The sequence below is a fragment of the Pseudorca crassidens genome, chromosome 8, assembly GCF_039906515.1.
Source record: "Pseudorca crassidens isolate mPseCra1 chromosome 8, mPseCra1.hap1, whole genome shotgun sequence".
NCBI lineage: Eukaryota > Metazoa > Chordata > Mammalia > Artiodactyla > Delphinidae > Pseudorca > Pseudorca crassidens.
In genome coordinates this window covers 15,590,752-15,609,335 of record NC_090303.1, presented here as the reverse complement: position 1 = coordinate 15,609,335, position 18,584 = coordinate 15,590,752, and the positions used below count along the sequence as shown (strand labels likewise).

Below are 18,584 nucleotides of genomic sequence, written 5' to 3'. Positions count from 1 at the left end.
GAAGGTGTTAGTGGTAGAGACGGGAATGGGCCCACACAATTATTGCTCCTTTGGGCCCTGCTGTGACGCATGTGGCAGTCACTGGGGACATTCTTGAAGTATTGGTACACAGGTTTGATATGGATCACAGATGACTATTCTGTAGAAAACGTTTAAAGACCTTAATTTAATGATTTTTTTTTGTTTTACAATATTCCTATCCAGGAGGCATTGCATATCTCAGTTTACTCATAGATACAATTATCGTTTCGAGTGGGTCCATCTCTAAGAAATTTTGCATTTAATTTTTTCCCCAGTTTTTTGAGATAGAATTGACATGCAGCACCGTATAAGTTTAAGGTGTACAGCATAATGATTTGACCTACCTATATTGTGAAATGATTACAATAGGTTTAGTTAACATCCATCATCTCGTATAGATACAAAACAAAAGTAAAAGAAAAAAATGTTTTTTTTCCTTGTGATGAGAAGTCTTAGGATCTACTCTCTTATCAAGTTTCATATACACCATACAGCAGGGTTAACTACAGTCAGTATGTTGTACGTTATATCTGTAGTACTTATTTAACTCATAACTGGACGTTTGTACCCTTTGACCACCTTCATCCAATTCCCACTCCCATAACCCCCCATCTCCGATAAACACAAATCTAATCTCTTTCTCTATGAATTTGGTTTTTTCTTTCTTTAGATTCTACACATAAGTGAGATCATACAGTATTTTTCTTTCTGTGTCTGATTTATTTCACTTAGTATAATGCCCCCAAGGTCCATCCACATTGTTGTAAACAGCAGCATTTCCTTCTTTTTATGGCTGAATAATATTCCATTGTACATGGTGTGTGTGTGTGTATGTATATATATATTTTCACATTTTCTTTATTTGTTCATCCATTGATGGACACTTAGGTTGTTTTCATATCTTGGTTATTATAAATTATGCTACAGTGAACATGAGGATACAGGTATTTCTTCAATATCCCGTTTTTGTTTCCTTCAGATATATTCCCAGGAGTAAAAGTGCTGGATCATACAGTAGTTCTATTTTTAATTTTTAAGGAACCTCCATACTGTTCTCCATAGTGGCTGCACCAGTTTACAATCCCACCAACAGTGTAGGACGGTTCCCTTTTGTCCACATCCTCTCCAGCATCTGTTATCTCTTGTCTTTTAACGATATGATAGTCGGTCCTGACGTGACATCTCATTGTGGTTTTGATTTGCATTTCCCTTAAGATTAGCGATGTTGAGCACCTTTTCATGTACCTGTTAGCCATTCGTATATCTTCTTTAGAAAAATGTCTGTTCATTTCCTTTGCCCATTTTAAATTGGATTATTTGTTTTTTTGCTATCGAGTTACAGTATTTTAATAACTATTATAAATGCAAAGATTCTCAAAAGACAACCTATGGAATGGGAAAATATTTGCAAATGATAGATCTAGTAAGGGGTTAATATCCAAAATATATAAAGAACTCTGACAAAAAACAAATAAATATATAAAGTGCTTAGGACAGTACATGGTATATAGTAAATACTCTATTATGTCTGCCATTCTCAAACTTTTTAATCTTAGGACCTCTTGACACTATTATAAAATTGTTTAGTACCCCCCAAAGCTTCTGGGTTATATTTATCAATATTTACTATATTAGAAATTAAAACCAAGAAATTTTTTAATAAAATATTTATTTACTTGGTTGCGCTGGGTCTTAGTTGTGGCACGCAGCCTTTTCAGTTGTGGCAGGCGAACTTCCAGCTGTGGAATTCATGTGGGGTCTAGTTCCCTAGCCAGGGATGGAACCCAGGCTCCCTGCATTGGGAGCGTGGAGTCTTTACCACTGTGCCACCATGGAAGTCCCTAAAACCGAGAAACTTTTAAAAAGGTTTATTTATGAAGTCATTTAAAATAACTACATGGTAACACCATTTTTAAATGAAAAATAACTACATTTTCCCACATGCAATTTGTGAGAAGAGCGGCATTGTTTTACATTTTTGCAATTCTTGGTTGTGTCTGGCTTAGTAGAAGATATTGATACTTGGAACCATACCTGCTTCTGCCTTCAATCTGCTATAAATCACACATCAGGAAGCCTTGGGAAAATTTCGTCGTACTCTCCTCAGAAAATGAGAGTGAAAAAGGCAAATTTCATTTTATTATTATTTGAAAAAGTTTTGACCTCATGGACCTCCTAAAAGGGTCTCAGGGACCCTCAAGAGTCCTCATACTGAATTACACCTTGAGGACCACCCCATGTTTTCTATTATTATTATTGTTATGGCTGTTGAGGATGATGATGATGGAGAAAACCAGGATAGACATGGATTTTCCAGAGTTAGAGCTGTGTGTCAAGTTCTCAATGCAACGGGTTCTATGCAGACACTCATTTAAAGGTGCTTGTCTTTGAAAGAGTGGAACCAGGTTTGGGTCAAAGTGCTGTGAACCTACTGATATTTGGAATAAATGGACAGTGGTATTTGGCTTTTTCAGGCATGTAGAGCTATAGCCATGAAATAAAGAGGAAAGAGTCCCCCTAGTGCACTGCTGCTGTAAGGAAACAGAGTGTGTGTTTGTACCACCACGGGAAATTTTCATGCGAAGTTATGTGTTAGCAGTGGGCTCAGACACCAAAACTGCAGGTAGTACAATGAAACCCAGGAGCATTTTAATGCCTTTTTTCAAGGATGTTCAGGCAGAAGAAATATATTCTGGAAGACCAAAGTGCATAGCTGTAACCAAAGCATTTCATGAAAGGGGAAAATGGAAATTAAGGGACATTTGCTCCCTCAGCTGGATTTTTCTGTTTTTATTGAGGATGGTCACCTGGTAAAAAAAGATGACGATGTTGAAGATCTGATAATACATTAGTATATTCACAGGCTATCCTTGCCCAGAGTCAACAGGGTGTTGAACTTCTCAGCTATTCATTTCAAAGGCAAAATCTTGTCATTGCCTCTCAGGGGAAAAATAATGCTCCCAAACTACGTTGTAAAAGAAAAGTAAATCACGGGTCCTCACAACCAATGGTGTCTGGCTCAGCATTGCCAAACCGCTCTGGATGCTGTAGCCCCTGGGTCTTGTTGTGTAGCAGTTTCTCTCCACTCCCCTGTTTTCTTTTTTAAAAATAATCATTCTGCTTTTGGTACTTTTCCTGTCCTCAATTTCCCCAGAAATATGAAAATAACAACAACAAAAGATCCCAGGGTACAGAGTAGTTATACTACTCAAGGACCCGTGGAAGTAAAATCCATCTAATGTTGGGAATGTTTAGAGAAAATGATCATGGTTGAAAAGACCATTCTAGAGAAATGATCTACAAAACTTTAAAGTGGAGGCAAATGTGATATTGAGGAGGGGGTGCAAATAGAGATGGCAGTGGATTTCATTTGGCTTATGGTGCCAAATGAAATTCCAGGAAAACTTGCCCTTGAAAAAGAAGGTAGGAAATGAACCAAAGGGGAGTGAACTACAGACTGTAGAAAGGGAAGTCCACCAGAAGTCTTGACTGTGTATTTCTACTCCCCCGTGCTGTCTCTCGTCCACCTGTTATCCTGGTTCCTACATCAGCCTTGAAAATCATGCAGCAGCTACATGGTGAGCTATACTCTAGAGGATGCTCTGCCGTGATTCATAGTCTAGGAAGAAGGCTGAAGTCATGTGTCCATGTAAGAAGAACAGGGGTTGGGAGATCTGGGGGAAAAAAATAAACTGGTGGAGGAATGGTGAGATTAGTCTTTTAGAGACCAGGAAACAAAGGAATAAAAAGTAGCAGAGAAATGATAAAACCGTAGCAAATGAAGAAACAAACAATTAGCTAGAGATAGAACAAGTGTTAACAGAGAGAAAAGGCAGGTAGTACAGAACTGAAGTAAACGTGCATGTTGTGATGGCGTCGGCCGAAATAGACTAAGTAGAAGTGGCTTCTTCTTGGTGACTTTTTGTTTGTTTGTTTTCTTTGCGGTACGCGGGCCTCTCACTGTTGTGGCCTCTCCCGTTGTGGAGCACAGGCTCCGGATGCGCAGGCTCAGCGGCCATGGCTCACGGGCCCAGCCGCTCCACGGCACGTGGGATCCTCCCGGACTGGGGCACGAACCCGTGTCCCGGTGAATCGGCAGGCAGACTCTCAACCACTGCGCCACCAGGGAAGCCCCTTGGTGACTTTTTGAATGTTTTCTTCTCACGGTTCTTGCGCTTTAGAGGCACCCAGCTATGTTATCTCTTCTCACTTTAAGCACTGCAGAGGATTTATTGAAAAACAGAGATGACCAATACCTCTACTTTATCTTGATTCCCTGTGCAGTATTTCTCTCTCAGTATCCTTAGGGTTTTAGTCATTAGGAAATTAAGGACATCTTGGGAAATAGAGCCAATATTTTATATTAACTATAAATGGAGTATAACCTTTGAAAATTGTGAATCACTCTGTTGTACATCTGGAACTTATATAATATTGTACAGCACCTATACTTCACTAAAAAAAAAAAGAAATTAAGGACATCTCTATCTCATTTCCTGAGAAGTTGGGGACTGGGTCTGATCTGTGGTGACCTGTTGCTGTCTTATATACCAGATGGTCAGCTGTTGGGAAATGGCTGATCTGTGATGTCTAGCTGATGTCTAGCTGATCTGTGATGCAAGGAGGGGGTCTTAAAGGATTGGGAAAAAAGCATCATTTTCTGGAAATTGGGTGGGGAGAGGGGAAAGCACAAGAGATGATGGTAATGGTGACTATTTCACTTAAGGAATCTTCTTTCCTAAATTCTTTTGTGAACGTGGGAGTAAAAGTTAGTTGAAATATTTCCTGCCCTTCTCCATTTGTTTTCCATTGCTTTAATCTTAAAAGTGCCTGCCACTCACACTGACAGAGGACCAGATGGTTTTTCTCATGCTCTTCCCTTTGCCCTGAACAGAAAATACCCTCTGTTTGTATCACAAAATTCTTCCACCATCTTCACGGTGGTGAAGGATTCATCTTTCCTGGCTTCCTATTGTCTCTCCATATGGGAAAATAACTAACATATGCTGCATACCTACAGAGTATAACTCAATAAGCTCTCAGAAGACATTATCTCCTTACCTCCTCACAGTACCCTTGAGGAGTTACAAGAGGAGAAACTCACGACACAGAGAAGTGGCCACTTTCTGAAGACCGCACCCAGTCAGAGGTAAGGGCTGGAGGAGATCCTGACCCAAGCCTGTATGTTGTGGTACCTAAAAATGTAATCATCTTCCACCACATAGAATCAAACAATCCCCAAAGATAAATTTTTTATGCATTTAGTTTATTTTTTAAAAGCAATCTGTGCTGTATTTAAGTCATTTACATGTGTCTGTGTTTCCTACTAAATTATGAATCTTTGAATGTCAAGAAGCAGATCTTATTCAAGTCTCTATTACCCAGAGTAACCTACCAGGAGAGATTACTATTGATGCTAAACAGGGGCTGTTAATTGAATAACTCAAAACTACCTTTGTGTTTTTATCTTTACATTCTTCCTGCCGTTGCCATGCTAGACCTGAACTTCAGTTCTTCCATTTTATTTGGGCAGGGTCTAGGGTCTCAACCAAATTTTACACCAAATATGCCTTAATTCATGTCATCTGGAGACTTATTGTGGGGAATCCTAAGAACAGTTCTGGTCATCAATTTTACCTTGGTTTCCTGGTAGGACAATTTTAATCTACCGGACAACCCAGAACCACCACCTCATTCCAAATCAGTCTAATGCAGGGGTCAAGAACCCGGATTTCCCCTCAGATGAACCTTCCCTGCTGCTACTTGGCCATGGGCGGGTTGCTTCATCCCTGAGATCCCTAGATTTTTCATCAGAAAAAGGGGGATAATCATTCTCACCCTGAGGATTGTAGTGAAAATAAATCGCAAACTACAATTATGATCCATACTGCCCTTCTCCAAGCTGGTTTTCCTCCTGATTCCCTAGTTCAGAAAATGGCATCACCCACTGTATGTTTCGTGCAATCCAGAAAGTCACCTGCCGTTCCTTCAAGTTCCACCACCCATCAGTCACCAAGTTCTGTGAATTTTACCTCTCAACTTGAAATCATCCAGTTCTGTGCAATACCATCACCACCCCCCTATAACTAATTGGTCTCCCCAAATCCACTTTTACTACCTCCGCCCCAGCCCTAACTTTCCACGCTATAGCCAGAGACATCTTTCAAAATTTAAGTGTGAGACACTGCTAAAATATTCTCAGTGGCTTCACCATACTCCTGGCTCAGGTAAAGAATCTTTGATACAACGGAAGAGACCCTATGTGCTCTGGTTTTCACCTCCAGCCTCTCTTTCCCTTCAAGTCTGTGCTCCACACAAGGCAGAAAGGTTTCCTAAGCTTTTCCAGTAAGCCACCCTCCTCCCCGCCTTTTGCACATTTCTTCCGCAGAGAATGTTTACTCCATCATGCCCTTGTCCTTTTCTTCCCTAACATGCTTCCAATTTTAGTTTATTTCAAGTTAATTGCTTAATTCCCCTTTGCTCAACGTACACACCCAAGACCAGGTCAATGCCTTTGATATAGGTCTTGCTTTCCTCCACCGCTCTCAGAATAATTAAAAATTTCACATTTCTGTGATTATTTGACAGTATCTGTCCAAACACTAGAATGTAAAAACCCTCGAGGAACTATGTTTTGCCGAAACTCAAGCACTTAACACAGCACCTGGCACATAGTACAGGCTCCATAAATATTTATTGAATGAGTCTGTACTGTACAAATGGTAGCCTTTATTCTGAATGTCACCCAACTCAATGGTTTCATAGGAAAAGCTCCGTCTTTGGATTCCGAGCAGGTGTGAATCATGTCCCTGTTAATCTTGAAAAGTTATATATTTTTTGTAGGTCATCGTAAAATGGGAATGACTGTCCCCGCCTCACTGAGTTGTTAAGAGGCTTTCGTGAGGTAACATAATATTAAGCGCCTCAGGGCTCCCCTAGTGTCTATAGTAATTACGGTAATTAACACAGGCCAGAAGGTCATGTAAATAACCCTAGTGTAAGCAAACAATTGTCCCTACGTCAAGCCGGACCACCTGGAGCTTCAAATGGGGGGGGGTCTTTGGCTTCATCTTGCAGCCTGCCCCCCTACCCCCCAAAACTGTCCTGGAAGCTTCGATCCCAGGGGGAGGTTGAGCCTGCAGGGAGGTGGCAGTGAGAGGATCCCCGCGCTTCGCTGCAGAGGTGAGGTCGACAGCCCAGCCCCTCCTCCGCAACTTTCCCGGTCCCGCCGCGCTCCCTGTCTGCCTGTCTGTGTGTCTGTGTCTCCCTGTCCCAGGAAGGCGACGCCAGGAGCGCCCACGCCCCACCTGCCCTCTGCGAGCCCTCAGGCTTTGGGCAACTTTGGCAGAGCCCTCCCGGGTCCCGTGGAGACCCCGGCCCAGATTTCCGGCCTGGGGAGGCGGGGGGCTGTCCCCGCCTCCTCTTCCCCGGCCAGAGGTGGCGACCGACGCGCCAGCAGCGTCCGAAATGGGGTGGCTGCAGAAACACCCGTGTGTGTCCGTGTCTCCAGGGGCAGGGACGGGGTGTCAGTGCTATCTGTTCATTTTAATCATGTCTAGGAGGACCTTTCCCGTCGTCAGTTCTCAGGAGGGCTACACAGTTGGTGCAGTTTCTTTTTTTGTTTGGGGATGCAGATTTAAGGGTGTGTGTGTGTGTGTGTGTGTATGTAAATCTTTATATTGTGGGGCAACTCTTAATGAGAAGTCGATGAGATTTCAATCCTTAGTTCTCTCCTCCTAAAGCTTTCTTTAAACATGTTGGAAATTGTTTTTCTTTTTTTCTCTTTTCTTACTTGAAGTTCCTTCTACTTAATTTTCAAGGGATGATACAATACAACGTTATACATAAGAACATATATCCTGTATTAAACATTTCTCATCACTCCTCTACCTCTCAAGCTTAATGTTAGTTTTGAACCTTGAAAAAAACATCCCCATTTTAATATCACAAAGTATTCCTGTGAATTCTTTTTGGAAAAGTTAGAGTATACCAACTGATGAACTTGTTTGAAAAGTGGACAAATGCAAACGTTAGTAACTCCACAAAGCCACCAAGTTAATGGATACTATTTATGGTTTTGGATTTTCAAAGAGCAACTTTGCAATATCTGTCAGGTTGTTTTGAAAATCAGGTTCTGATGTTAATCCTGAAAGGGTTAAATAACTTATACGTGATATTCATGTCACTCTTACGATAGCTGACTCATAATACATCAACAATCTATCCTAGGGTGTGTGGGATCGAATAGCTTAAATTAAATGAAAAAAAGTTGAAATATTTGTCATCACGTTGCATCAGTTTAGACGAGCTGCAAATAAATCATATCCGAACCTTTTCAACGATAAAAAGTTTACTGACTACTATTTACATACTTTGAATATTTTACATTTGTGTGGTCAACGCAGTTTACACAAATGATTGTGTATATCCGTTTCCAGTTAACAAATAGCAAGGTATCTGTGTTATTCAATGGTGAACATTTCATGCTTTTCCATAAAGGTGACATTATATAAACTGAAGAGATTACTGCATATTATCAAAAGGTCATTTAGAGAATCTGAAGATAAAATCATTAGGGACAGGTTAAGAGAAATAAGATAATGAATTATCATGGGAAAAAAATTATATGGTGGCATAGAAATCAAAGTCTCAATTAGTACATGAAATAGTTAATTTTATTTTTGTTTTAAACATAGGTTTCCAGAGCATTAAAAAAAAAAAAATCCTCTGAGGTTTGTTAAACCTGTAGTGGGAGATTACAGCCAATGTTTTGTCTTTGGTGAATAGCTGTTTGTCTCACTTTATTTACTTGGTATTGGATATTTGTCAATGTCATTTCATGTCTACAGAAAATTCTTACGCTCTGTGGAGGTAGTGAATGTGTGTGTGCGTGTCTGCCGGAGGTCACATGACAGTTTCATCCTATTTTGTGGAGCAGCTTGACTTTTTTCCCCCCTTGCTTTTGGTGATGGTTGTGAGTGCAGAAGTTGATTGACAGATGCGTGCCAGAAACCCCCATTCTCCTTTTCAAAGACAACATATGATGGATTGCGATCTCTCAGCCCAGCAGGACACGGGGACCATGCGAGCTGTAATTGGTCAGGTATGGAGTCAGCCATTTCTCAACTCCCCTTTTTTCCACAAGGGTCTCACCATATGATTCACATAATTCATATTTACAGTACCATCTTTCTATCTGTATCTTCAGCTACCTGCCAGCGTAGCGCTGAAAGTGTGAAAGGGAAGAGGCACCCATTAAAATCTAGCTAGGAAAGCTCAGCTTCAAACTTCAATGCGATGCTTACAAGCCCAAACTAATACAACCACAAAAAAGAAACCCCAAAGAACAAATTTATTTATCATTTGGCCTGAATGTTTAAAAATATACGTTTTTTAGAATTTATTTTCTGTTGAGATTGTAGTCTCTGGAAGAAAGTGTGAGAAGAGAATAAAGTATTATGTTTTCTAGGTAGTTAACAATTTTCTGTTCAGTGTTTTGATTTTGGCTATGTTCTGTCTCTCTCGCTCTCTCTCCCTTGCTCTATGGAAAATATAAATACAGAAATACACGTGCCTTTACTCCCAACCCAGATAATGTGTGATCGAGCCTGGTTAGATGTATGTAGTAGTGGTCTTGGCCGCTGCGGACGGGCAGGCTGCAAATTAAACACTGCCACAGTCTGAAAGGTCCAGGTGGTCTGCCCGCGCCTCCTAATGCAATCCACACAACAGCTTTAATAAACAGCTCTATTTAGTGCCTCCACCGTGTATCTAGGGAGGTGAAACTGGTCTGGGGCTGCTGTGATGAAATGCCAGAAGAATATCTCTCAGAGGCCTCACAAGCTGATTTTTAGAGCTTTCCCGTTCTGTTCTGTCGTCTTTGTCTTCCAAATGGGTCAGTGAGTCTTGCTTTTTCTGTTTCTGTGCTTTCTGTGAAATCAGTAGTTTCAGTTTGTGTTTAAATGTTTGCGGGCGTGAGCTAAATCAGAAGAGGAAAGGGTCATTGTATTTTCATTTGCCTTCCAATAACTGAAGGGATGAGAGGAATGAGCGTGCCCTGCTGCAAAGGAAGGGTGATTTTTCTGCCTGTGATGGGGGTGGGGTGAGGAAAAAGGGAATATATGTGGTTGCTTTCTGGTTTGCTTTTTTTTTTGTAATGTATTTTTGACCAAAATTTTTCTCAGTTATCTCTGCTTACTTAGGAACTGTTAACTCATAAATCAGAATATGCTTACGAATATTGATGAACTCCTAAAAGTTTTTTTTTCCTTTTTTTCCCCCACACTTTCCAATCAAGACAGGCTGGCAAGGTGATGACCTAAAATTTATTTGCTGTATGTTAATAGCATGGATGGAAATATACCGTCAACAAAATTATAGCAAAGCACTTTAGGGGTCTGAAAGCACATGGTTTATTAATACCAGCATGCTTCATAATGTATTTTTAGATGGAAAATGTCAGATATATAATACAGTGTTTCCACAGGCTCATACTGTTTTAAAAGCTGTAGATAGCTGCTTCTACAGAACAATATTTTTTAAAACTTTCAAGTTGGTTTTTGTGTTACAGACATATATAAAGTGAAGTCTCTGGGCATATATTTGTCAGGAAAAAAATATGTAAAGACTGATTTTATATACTGTTAGTACCCATTTCAATATAAGTATTCACTGATGAGCAAGCGTGTGAAATATAGCTAAAATAATTGTGCCATGTGGAATGAAATACATACCTGTGAAAATAGATAACCTCTTCATGTAGAAATAAAACTTGAGCTGTGATAACTGTCTTGGCCTGCTAAATAAAACTTTTCTTAGTTGGCAAGCATGTTCTCTCTTCTGTAGACCACAGTACAGCCTTAATACTGTGCAAAATTACTGTGTTTCGGTACCAAATAAGAAAAAGGATTTCCTTTCATACATATTTCCTTTAGCTGGGAAAAGAAGCTTGGTTAAAAAAAACAGAAGAGATATTTCTAATTTGTTATTCAGTATTGTTTATTGGAAATAATTGCTCATGTATATACTTTTAAAAGGTTCAAGTAGATACTAAAAAAAAAAAAAAAGGAATTGGCATACATTTTATAAATACCAGACTTAAACTTCTAATTTGTCAGGATTTCATATTGGTTGCTATTATTACATCGCTCTGTATTTTGTGTGTACTTTAAGTTTAAAGGCTTTTAAGTGTGTCCAGGAACTATATATGTTAATTACTCGTTATGGATGCTTACTATACTTACTAAATAGTTGCATCAAAGTAGCCAGTTTTTTTCCTGAAGATTTCATTTCTCATAAATTATTTGTTAAAAAAAAACCCAGATACTTATGTCGAGCTTGTAAATTATAAAAGCAGTTGTTCTGAAGGTTGTAAAATTTTCTGTACTAAAAATGTACAAAAACTATTTTGTACATTTTTAGTTCAGAAACTGAAACACTAATACTCCAAAGCAAAGAAAAGAGCATCCTGTCCCATATACATACCATTAAAGTCAGAAAACCTAATAGAACCCATATTTATAGATATAAAAAGAAAGATGACATCCAGATTTGAAATGATTTCCTTTTAACTGTTACAGCACAGCTAGGAATATTGGCTGAAACCACTACTTCTAACAATAAGGACAAGAAAGTGAAAATAATTTTCCTTGCTTTTCAGTCACTCATAACCAGAAAGGTGGTTTATTTTTCAGCTTTTGATTTCAATATCATCTTTTCCCTACTCAGCAGGTGTGAATCAGTCTCAGTTGATGATACAAATGTTTGTGTGTCTTCCTTCTCAAAATACATACTGGAATGATAATTATTTTTGTCCTTTTATTTTTTCTGGTCTGAGTTCCGTTCCTACATGGCTGTAAGTTGGAGGAGCAAATCACTAGTTTTCAGTGATATTTTCCATTCAGAATACTGAAAGATTCCCGTGAAATAGGGTCTTCAGGTTTTTTTCATTCATCTCTGGGATTGCATATCTAGATGCTTCCACTGGAGGGGAAGAGGGGACTTCTCTGCATTGCTGGTCATGCATGATCCAGCTCAGGAGAGTGCAGTGGCTTCATGGAAGAGAGAGAAGAGATGTTGTTGTACCTGCCTTTCCCCCAGGGCCTTCCCTTCCCCAAGTAAGCAATTAAGCAGTCTAGTACTTAAGAACAAACTCCCAGCTTGGTATCTCAAGATAAAGAAACTTGGTTCATTCATATAGTTTCTGGGAAATCAAACCAGATTTTTGATAGTCATCTGTAGCAAGCTTCCTAACCCTTGGAACCATAGGAGGGATTTTACCTTCAGATGATTTTCATATCAATTCAAATTAAATAGTTAAGCAGGTTCTGACCAGTGGGTCTGAATATCATTTTTAAAATGAAGACACATTTCCACGTCTCATGGTCATTCAGTGTTCGCTGCATCTTTTTTGCAGACCTGAGCTGGTGGCCTGTGAGTGACAGCTTAGTTTATCGGTATTACAGACCTCTTGGTTTTTGTTTTTGATTTTTTTTCTCATCTCATGCAGACGGGTCATCGTGTCCAATCCTCCTTCTGGCACTGCTGTCCCAGAGGACCCTAGGCTAGCCTGCCATCTTTATGTGCAGGCCTGAGGGTCCGGGCTTGGCTGCGTGTTTCTATACACTGACTTCTGGAAATATGATAGGACAGAGGATATTAAATTAGTTGTTAATAAAAACAACAGATGAGGCAAATTAGATAAAAATATGTATCAGGCACATCTAAGAGTTTGCTGGGAATGGGAGAGACAGCTGGATAAGAGGGCTGTAGTGTGCACTCCCAGTGGACACGGCTGAAGTACTCAGAGAAGAGGGAAGAAACCGTATTTAACAGCATGGGAGGTGCAATCGAAAGCTGTTGCAATTTTCCTTACCAGTAAAATGGGTCTTTTTTTTTTTTCAAGGTATATTTGGACAATTTAAAGTGTTTGAAAGTGGCACCTTAGAAAGTGAAGGCAGTTGTCTGAGACCATGCTCAGTGAGTGTGCTAAGACCTCAGAAGGGGAGTGAGTGTGGGTAACGGGGTGCATTTCGCTTAACAGTACCTCAGTGCATGTTTTTTCATGTGAAGATTCTAGAACACACAAATACTTGGTTGTTCTAGCATCAAAACAATTTTATATGTCGGTTTGTTTATACCCTCCCTTGTTCCAAAAAGTAATTTAATGATGCTTTAAGAACAATGCGCTTACCTAGAACATAGTCAAGCTGATGTGTGAAACGGAGGTGGCCTAGGGAGAGTGGACCCTGACGGTGTGTAAATTATACACTTGCAGATTGTTCTCAGTCCATGGAGACTGCTTTTCATGCCCTTTCTATAAAAATTAAACTTTGAGGCTAACCTAACCTTGTTTTATGCGTGCCAAGCATAACTCTCATATACTTTAAAGAGTCATTTTTTGTAGGTGTGAATGCCCACCTTTTTTTGAAATTGACCTATTTGCTTCAACAAATTTATATATTTTGGGGATGTGTCATTATTATTGTTTGGATTTAATTGAGAATACTTTTTTCAAGGTATTATTATAGGTAAATGGTCTACTAGAAAAATACAAATTAATTAAGGATTATTCTTTCTGCTGCTAGTATGCCTTTTGTAAGTACGGAACTCACCAAAATTGAATTTGTACTGTGTACTTCTAACTGACCTTAAACACTTCACTCATTATTCTACTTATACTTGGAGGAAAGTTGATGTTAGCTTTTTACATTCTATCAGATGAACTCAGTTTTTATTACCTTTAAAATAGGTTTAAATTGAAGTTTACTGTGTTACTTGAGCAGGTGTTTAAATTGTAAAGCCAATTTTGTCCCTTAAAGTAAAATCTGTCAATACAGTAATAATACTATACAATAATATTAATAATAATACTGAACAACCAGCACATGAAATCTGGTTTTGAAACTAAATTTTCATTTCTATTTCTAAGGCCAATTAATGAAACTCTATATACTATTCAAGTATTATTTCTATGCTTAAGAATTTAAAGCTTTTGGTTTCATATATCTAGAATACGGAGAGAGGTTGCTGAAACATTTCAAATATGAATGCTTATGAAAGAAAGTTTGAATGTATATGTTTCCTATATGTAAAATCTATAGTACTTGTTCTGTAGGTCATTGAAAGAAGGTATTCCTTCCTTGACCATTTCTTTGCTATGTCAACTGCATTTAATCATACAGTTTAAAGCATCTTTCTCTTTTCAACTTTATTGTTGACCAAAATTACAATTTAACATGTTCACAAATATTGAAAAAGTCCACTTTTCAATCTCATTATGATATCATATAAGCTGATCCTTTTTTTTCTAATGCTTGATTGAGTAGAAAATAAAGTTGTGAAATAAAATGCAAATATAAAAGGATCAGACCTGAAGAAACAATGTGCAAGGAGGTAAATATTGACCTGAATTTGAATACTAAAAGAAAATCCAAATTACAAATCTTTTAAATAATTTTGTATTTTATAGCCAAACTTTTACTTGAGAGATAATAGCTGCTCTAAATATAATTTCAAGCCTGCCTTTATATTCTTTTTCCCCTTCCTTCCTTCTTTTTGCTTTTTTGGTAGGTGAAATGTGTGTCCAATAAAGTAAATTACTGAGTGAAGCCTTGTTCTGGGATCACATGTCAGTTACTCTGTTGAATCATAATGTCTTGAGCTGATCCAAAGTAGTAATCAAAATTTATAGAAGGGGTTGTGAGAGATTGTCATTACATTTCAGTAAGGTTCATTTTTCTTTCTAGCTATTATTTTCTTGTTCTTCCTAGTTATACGATGTGAACCAATTTTGGTGAAAATTTATTAATTATTATTTGATAAATTCTTTCCTGGTTTGCCCTATGCTTGTATTGTTTTCTTTAGCCCAACTGTAAATGACCATATTATTGTTATTTCAGGGCTACCACTTCTCCTAAATATAAAACCTTTGTACGTAAGTAGTAGCAAGATAATTGAAAACATCTCTGGTTGTTTACATTAAAGGCAACTCTGTAGATTTTAAGAACACTTTATTTTTCAAGGGGCTGGTTTCAGAAAATAGCTTTTTGTTTTATCACTAGCTTTAAAACTCCCGTGATATGAAGGACTCTTTTTTCCAAAGAGAGAGATTAGCTGTTGATACTTGGTACTGATTCTAGGTGAACTGTCACCCTATTCCCTTAGCAGCGTTTTTCTAACCAGAGAACAAGAAATAAAAATTGAGGATCAACAGAATATTCTAAATTTCACCTATGTTCAGCCCACCCCCTCCCCCAGGGGGGTGGATTATTCCAGTGGGAAGAGATACTCCTACAATTTCCAGCTCCCACCTCCTAAGGTCAAAGATGCAAATCAACGTGTTGACACCTTGAATGAAAAGAACATAGTTACTCAAACTCATTGCTCTGGTATTTTGCTCTCTTCCTTCAGTGTCATTTTTCCATCAGCCTTTCTTCTCTTTTCTACTGTAATCCAGAGTCAGTCAGATGAGTCATAAGTGAAAAGTGAATCCTCGTGGGCTGCCCAGGCAGCAAAGGGCACTGGAAAGAGAGACAAGACCTGGAGCAAAACAAAGCAAAACGCTAGTGGAAAATTCACCAACGCAGTTGCTTCTGTAGGTAGTGTTTTCAGTAAGGTATTCTGTAAGCATCTTTCATCTCGTCTAGCAATAGTAGAGCACATAAATAGGCAGTGAAACAATAGGACAGGACAAATAAACATTTAAAACAAAGCCAAAAGGAAAAAAAATTAGCTTCACAATGCTGGAACACGAATTTTAAAATTAAGAAACACTTTTTTTCTGGAGCTTTTTACAAGAGTGTAACCAGTGCTTGGGTGTTGTGAAATAGCAACCTTATTAATAATACACATGTTTCTGGTGGTTATTAGGATGCTGACTCTGCATATTTTATGACTGATTTCTTATGATTAATTGGAAACTATTTTAAAAAGTGAACATCGATCTCTAACACCTAAAAACTTAAAGAAACACGTATACTTAAAAAAATATTAAATACCTGTTACATGGTGTTTTTATTTTTATTTATTTAATAATTAAATCATTTATTTATTTATTTTTGGCAGCATTGGGTCTTTGCTGTGCCTGGGTTTCTCTAGTTGCAATGAGCAGGGGCTGTTCTTAGTTGCAGTGTGCGGGCTTCTCATTGCGGTGGCATCTCTTGTTGTGGAGCACAGGCTCTAGGCACGCGGGCTTCAGTAGTTGTGGCACTCAGGTTCAATAGTTGTGGTTTGCGGGCTCTAGAGCACAGACTCAGTAGTTGTGGCGCACAGGCTTAGTTGCTCCGTGGCCTGTGGGATCTTCCCTGATCAGGGTTTGAACCTGTGTCCCTTGCATTGGCAGGTGGATTCTTAACCACTGTGCCACCAGGGAAGCCCTATGTAGTGTTTTTAGCTTTGATCGGATGAACTCCGGTAAACTCGTCTTTGAAACAACAAAGTACTTTTTTAAAGTGCAGAATTTATACAGAGATTTTTTTTTTAATGAAAGAAACAATGAGCAGAGAGGTAAATATTGACCTGAATTTGAATACTAAAAGAAAATCCAAATTACAAATCTTTTAAATAATTTTGTATTTATAGCCAAACTTTTACTTGAGAGATAATGTTGTTGAGAGTGAGAGGCAAATATTGTTTATTTTGAGAGTGAGAGGCAAAGATTGCACCAGCACAGAAGCATGGGCACCAGAAACCCTAATGGATATTGAGGATATATGAAAAGAAAGGTAGATATTTCTTAGATCTTCAGTGGTATTCATCCAAAACTGAAGGGCAGCATGGGTAAGAATGGAGCCAGGCACACAGTATCAGGCTATGGCAGGCCAAATTTGCTTCAGACAGAGCTAGTTAATTCTGTAAGCCTTAAATGATACTCAAAAACAAGGCTCTTTCAACCTTTTGGAGAAAAGGTTGAGAGTTGGGACAAATGTAAAATTCTGCTTAATGTGCACAAATAAAGCCAAGAACATCAGGCTCATTGCACTTCGAGTCAGCCCTGATGATTCATCATGATGGTCAGGGCAAACCGTGGTCTCTGGGTTGAAACAATCTTATCCTTTTTTTAAAAAAAAAACAGAATGTTCCAGCTTGGATCTTATATCCTTAGGGTTCCTATATTGAATTCCGAATCAGGAAACTTAATCTTGCAGCCAGATTTGACAAGATGTTGGCTGAGTGGTAGGCAGAAGTGATGATGGTGGGATGAAAGGCCCCAGGTCAGAATTTGGGAAAATAAGAGATTTTGAGGAAATTTGGCTGTGATATAAGAACCCCCAGTTTGAAAATTTCTCACTACTCATATTAGCAGATGGTGTTTACGGGTCTGAAAAATAGATCACTGCTGTATTCATTTTCTCTGCTTCAAATCTTTCTTTAACGGGAGTTTTTACACATTCTTAGGTGTATTTCTTAGTGTATTTCTAATGTTGCTAATATAAAAGGTGTTTGTAGTAATAGTCAAAAGGTTTCTGGGAGCAATGAATAACATTATGGCTCAAATCTAAGACAGTCATACTTTGTTCCTGGCAAAATGTTAATACTTAATTTAGGAACTAAAGTTGTTTCTTTTTGGAAGACTTCATCCATTTGTAAACAAACCTATGTCTAGAATTCCAGAGACTAAGGAATTTAAAGTAAAAAGGAAAATGAGGCAATCTAATTAGTGAAAACACATACGCACATCCCTTAGCCATTTTAGGGATACTTGATGATTTAACCTCTAATAACCTAAAAATACTTTAACTCTCTGTTTTCAATTTTAATACATGAAAAATTATGGTTGGTGTTTAGTTAAAATACTCCTCCGCTCAACTAAGTTGTTCAAGACGATGGAAAAATACTTTGCAACTTCTAGAAATCAAGATCATGGTAGAAATTTGAATACATAGTTGATCAGTATACTGCAAAAAGATGATTATTGTAGTTATTTCCTTCCCAAAACAGGGGGTTTGGTGGTGTACTTCTATTTTATAGCTGCTTTCGACAAGTGCTGAAACATGTCAACTGGGATTGTTTTCTCTCCTTCTACCATGATTCATCATATAGAAATTAAACAGCTAGTTCAGGCAGAGAGTGAAGCATCCGAGTAAAACCTGCAGAACATGAATATAATTCTTTTTTTTGGACCAGAGAAAGGTTTATTGTAGGGCCAAGCAAGGAGAGCAGGAGGCTGTTGCTCAAAACACCTGAGCTCCACGAATACAATTTTTATATGCATATGATAGAGGCCAGTTACAGAATGGAATCCAACAAGTCTTTTAAAATGTTTTATTCGACAAATTATAAAAGTCATGCGTGCTTATGACAAACAATTTCAACAACACAGGAAAGTATAAAGTGAAAGATAAAGTACCCCATCATTTTACTCCTCACAAATAATCATCATCAATAATTTCTTATGTATCCTTCCAGAAATTTTCTCTTCATGTGTAAGCATAGAAAATCTTTATACAACCCAAGTAGATCCATACTGTACAAAGAGTTTTGCAAACTAGTTTCAGATTTTAAAAATGTATATTTAACATGTCATATTACTACCAGTAGATCTGTACCCTTCTCTATAGTAT

General features: G+C 38.3%; 1 protein-coding gene across 1 annotated transcript in view; it reads left to right on the top strand.

The window, feature by feature from the left end:
• The first annotated feature begins 9,019 nt into the window (after positions 1 to 9,019).
• POU6F2 (POU class 6 homeobox 2) overlaps positions 9,020 to 18,584 on the top strand; it is a 450,704-nt gene continuing 441,139 nt past the window's right edge. Inside the window, exon 1 of the mRNA XM_067745520.1 lies at positions 9,020 to 9,124. Within this exon, the coding sequence (XP_067601621.1) occupies positions 9,020 to 9,124 (105 nt within the window). The remainder of the gene's footprint in view (positions 9,125 to 18,584) is intronic.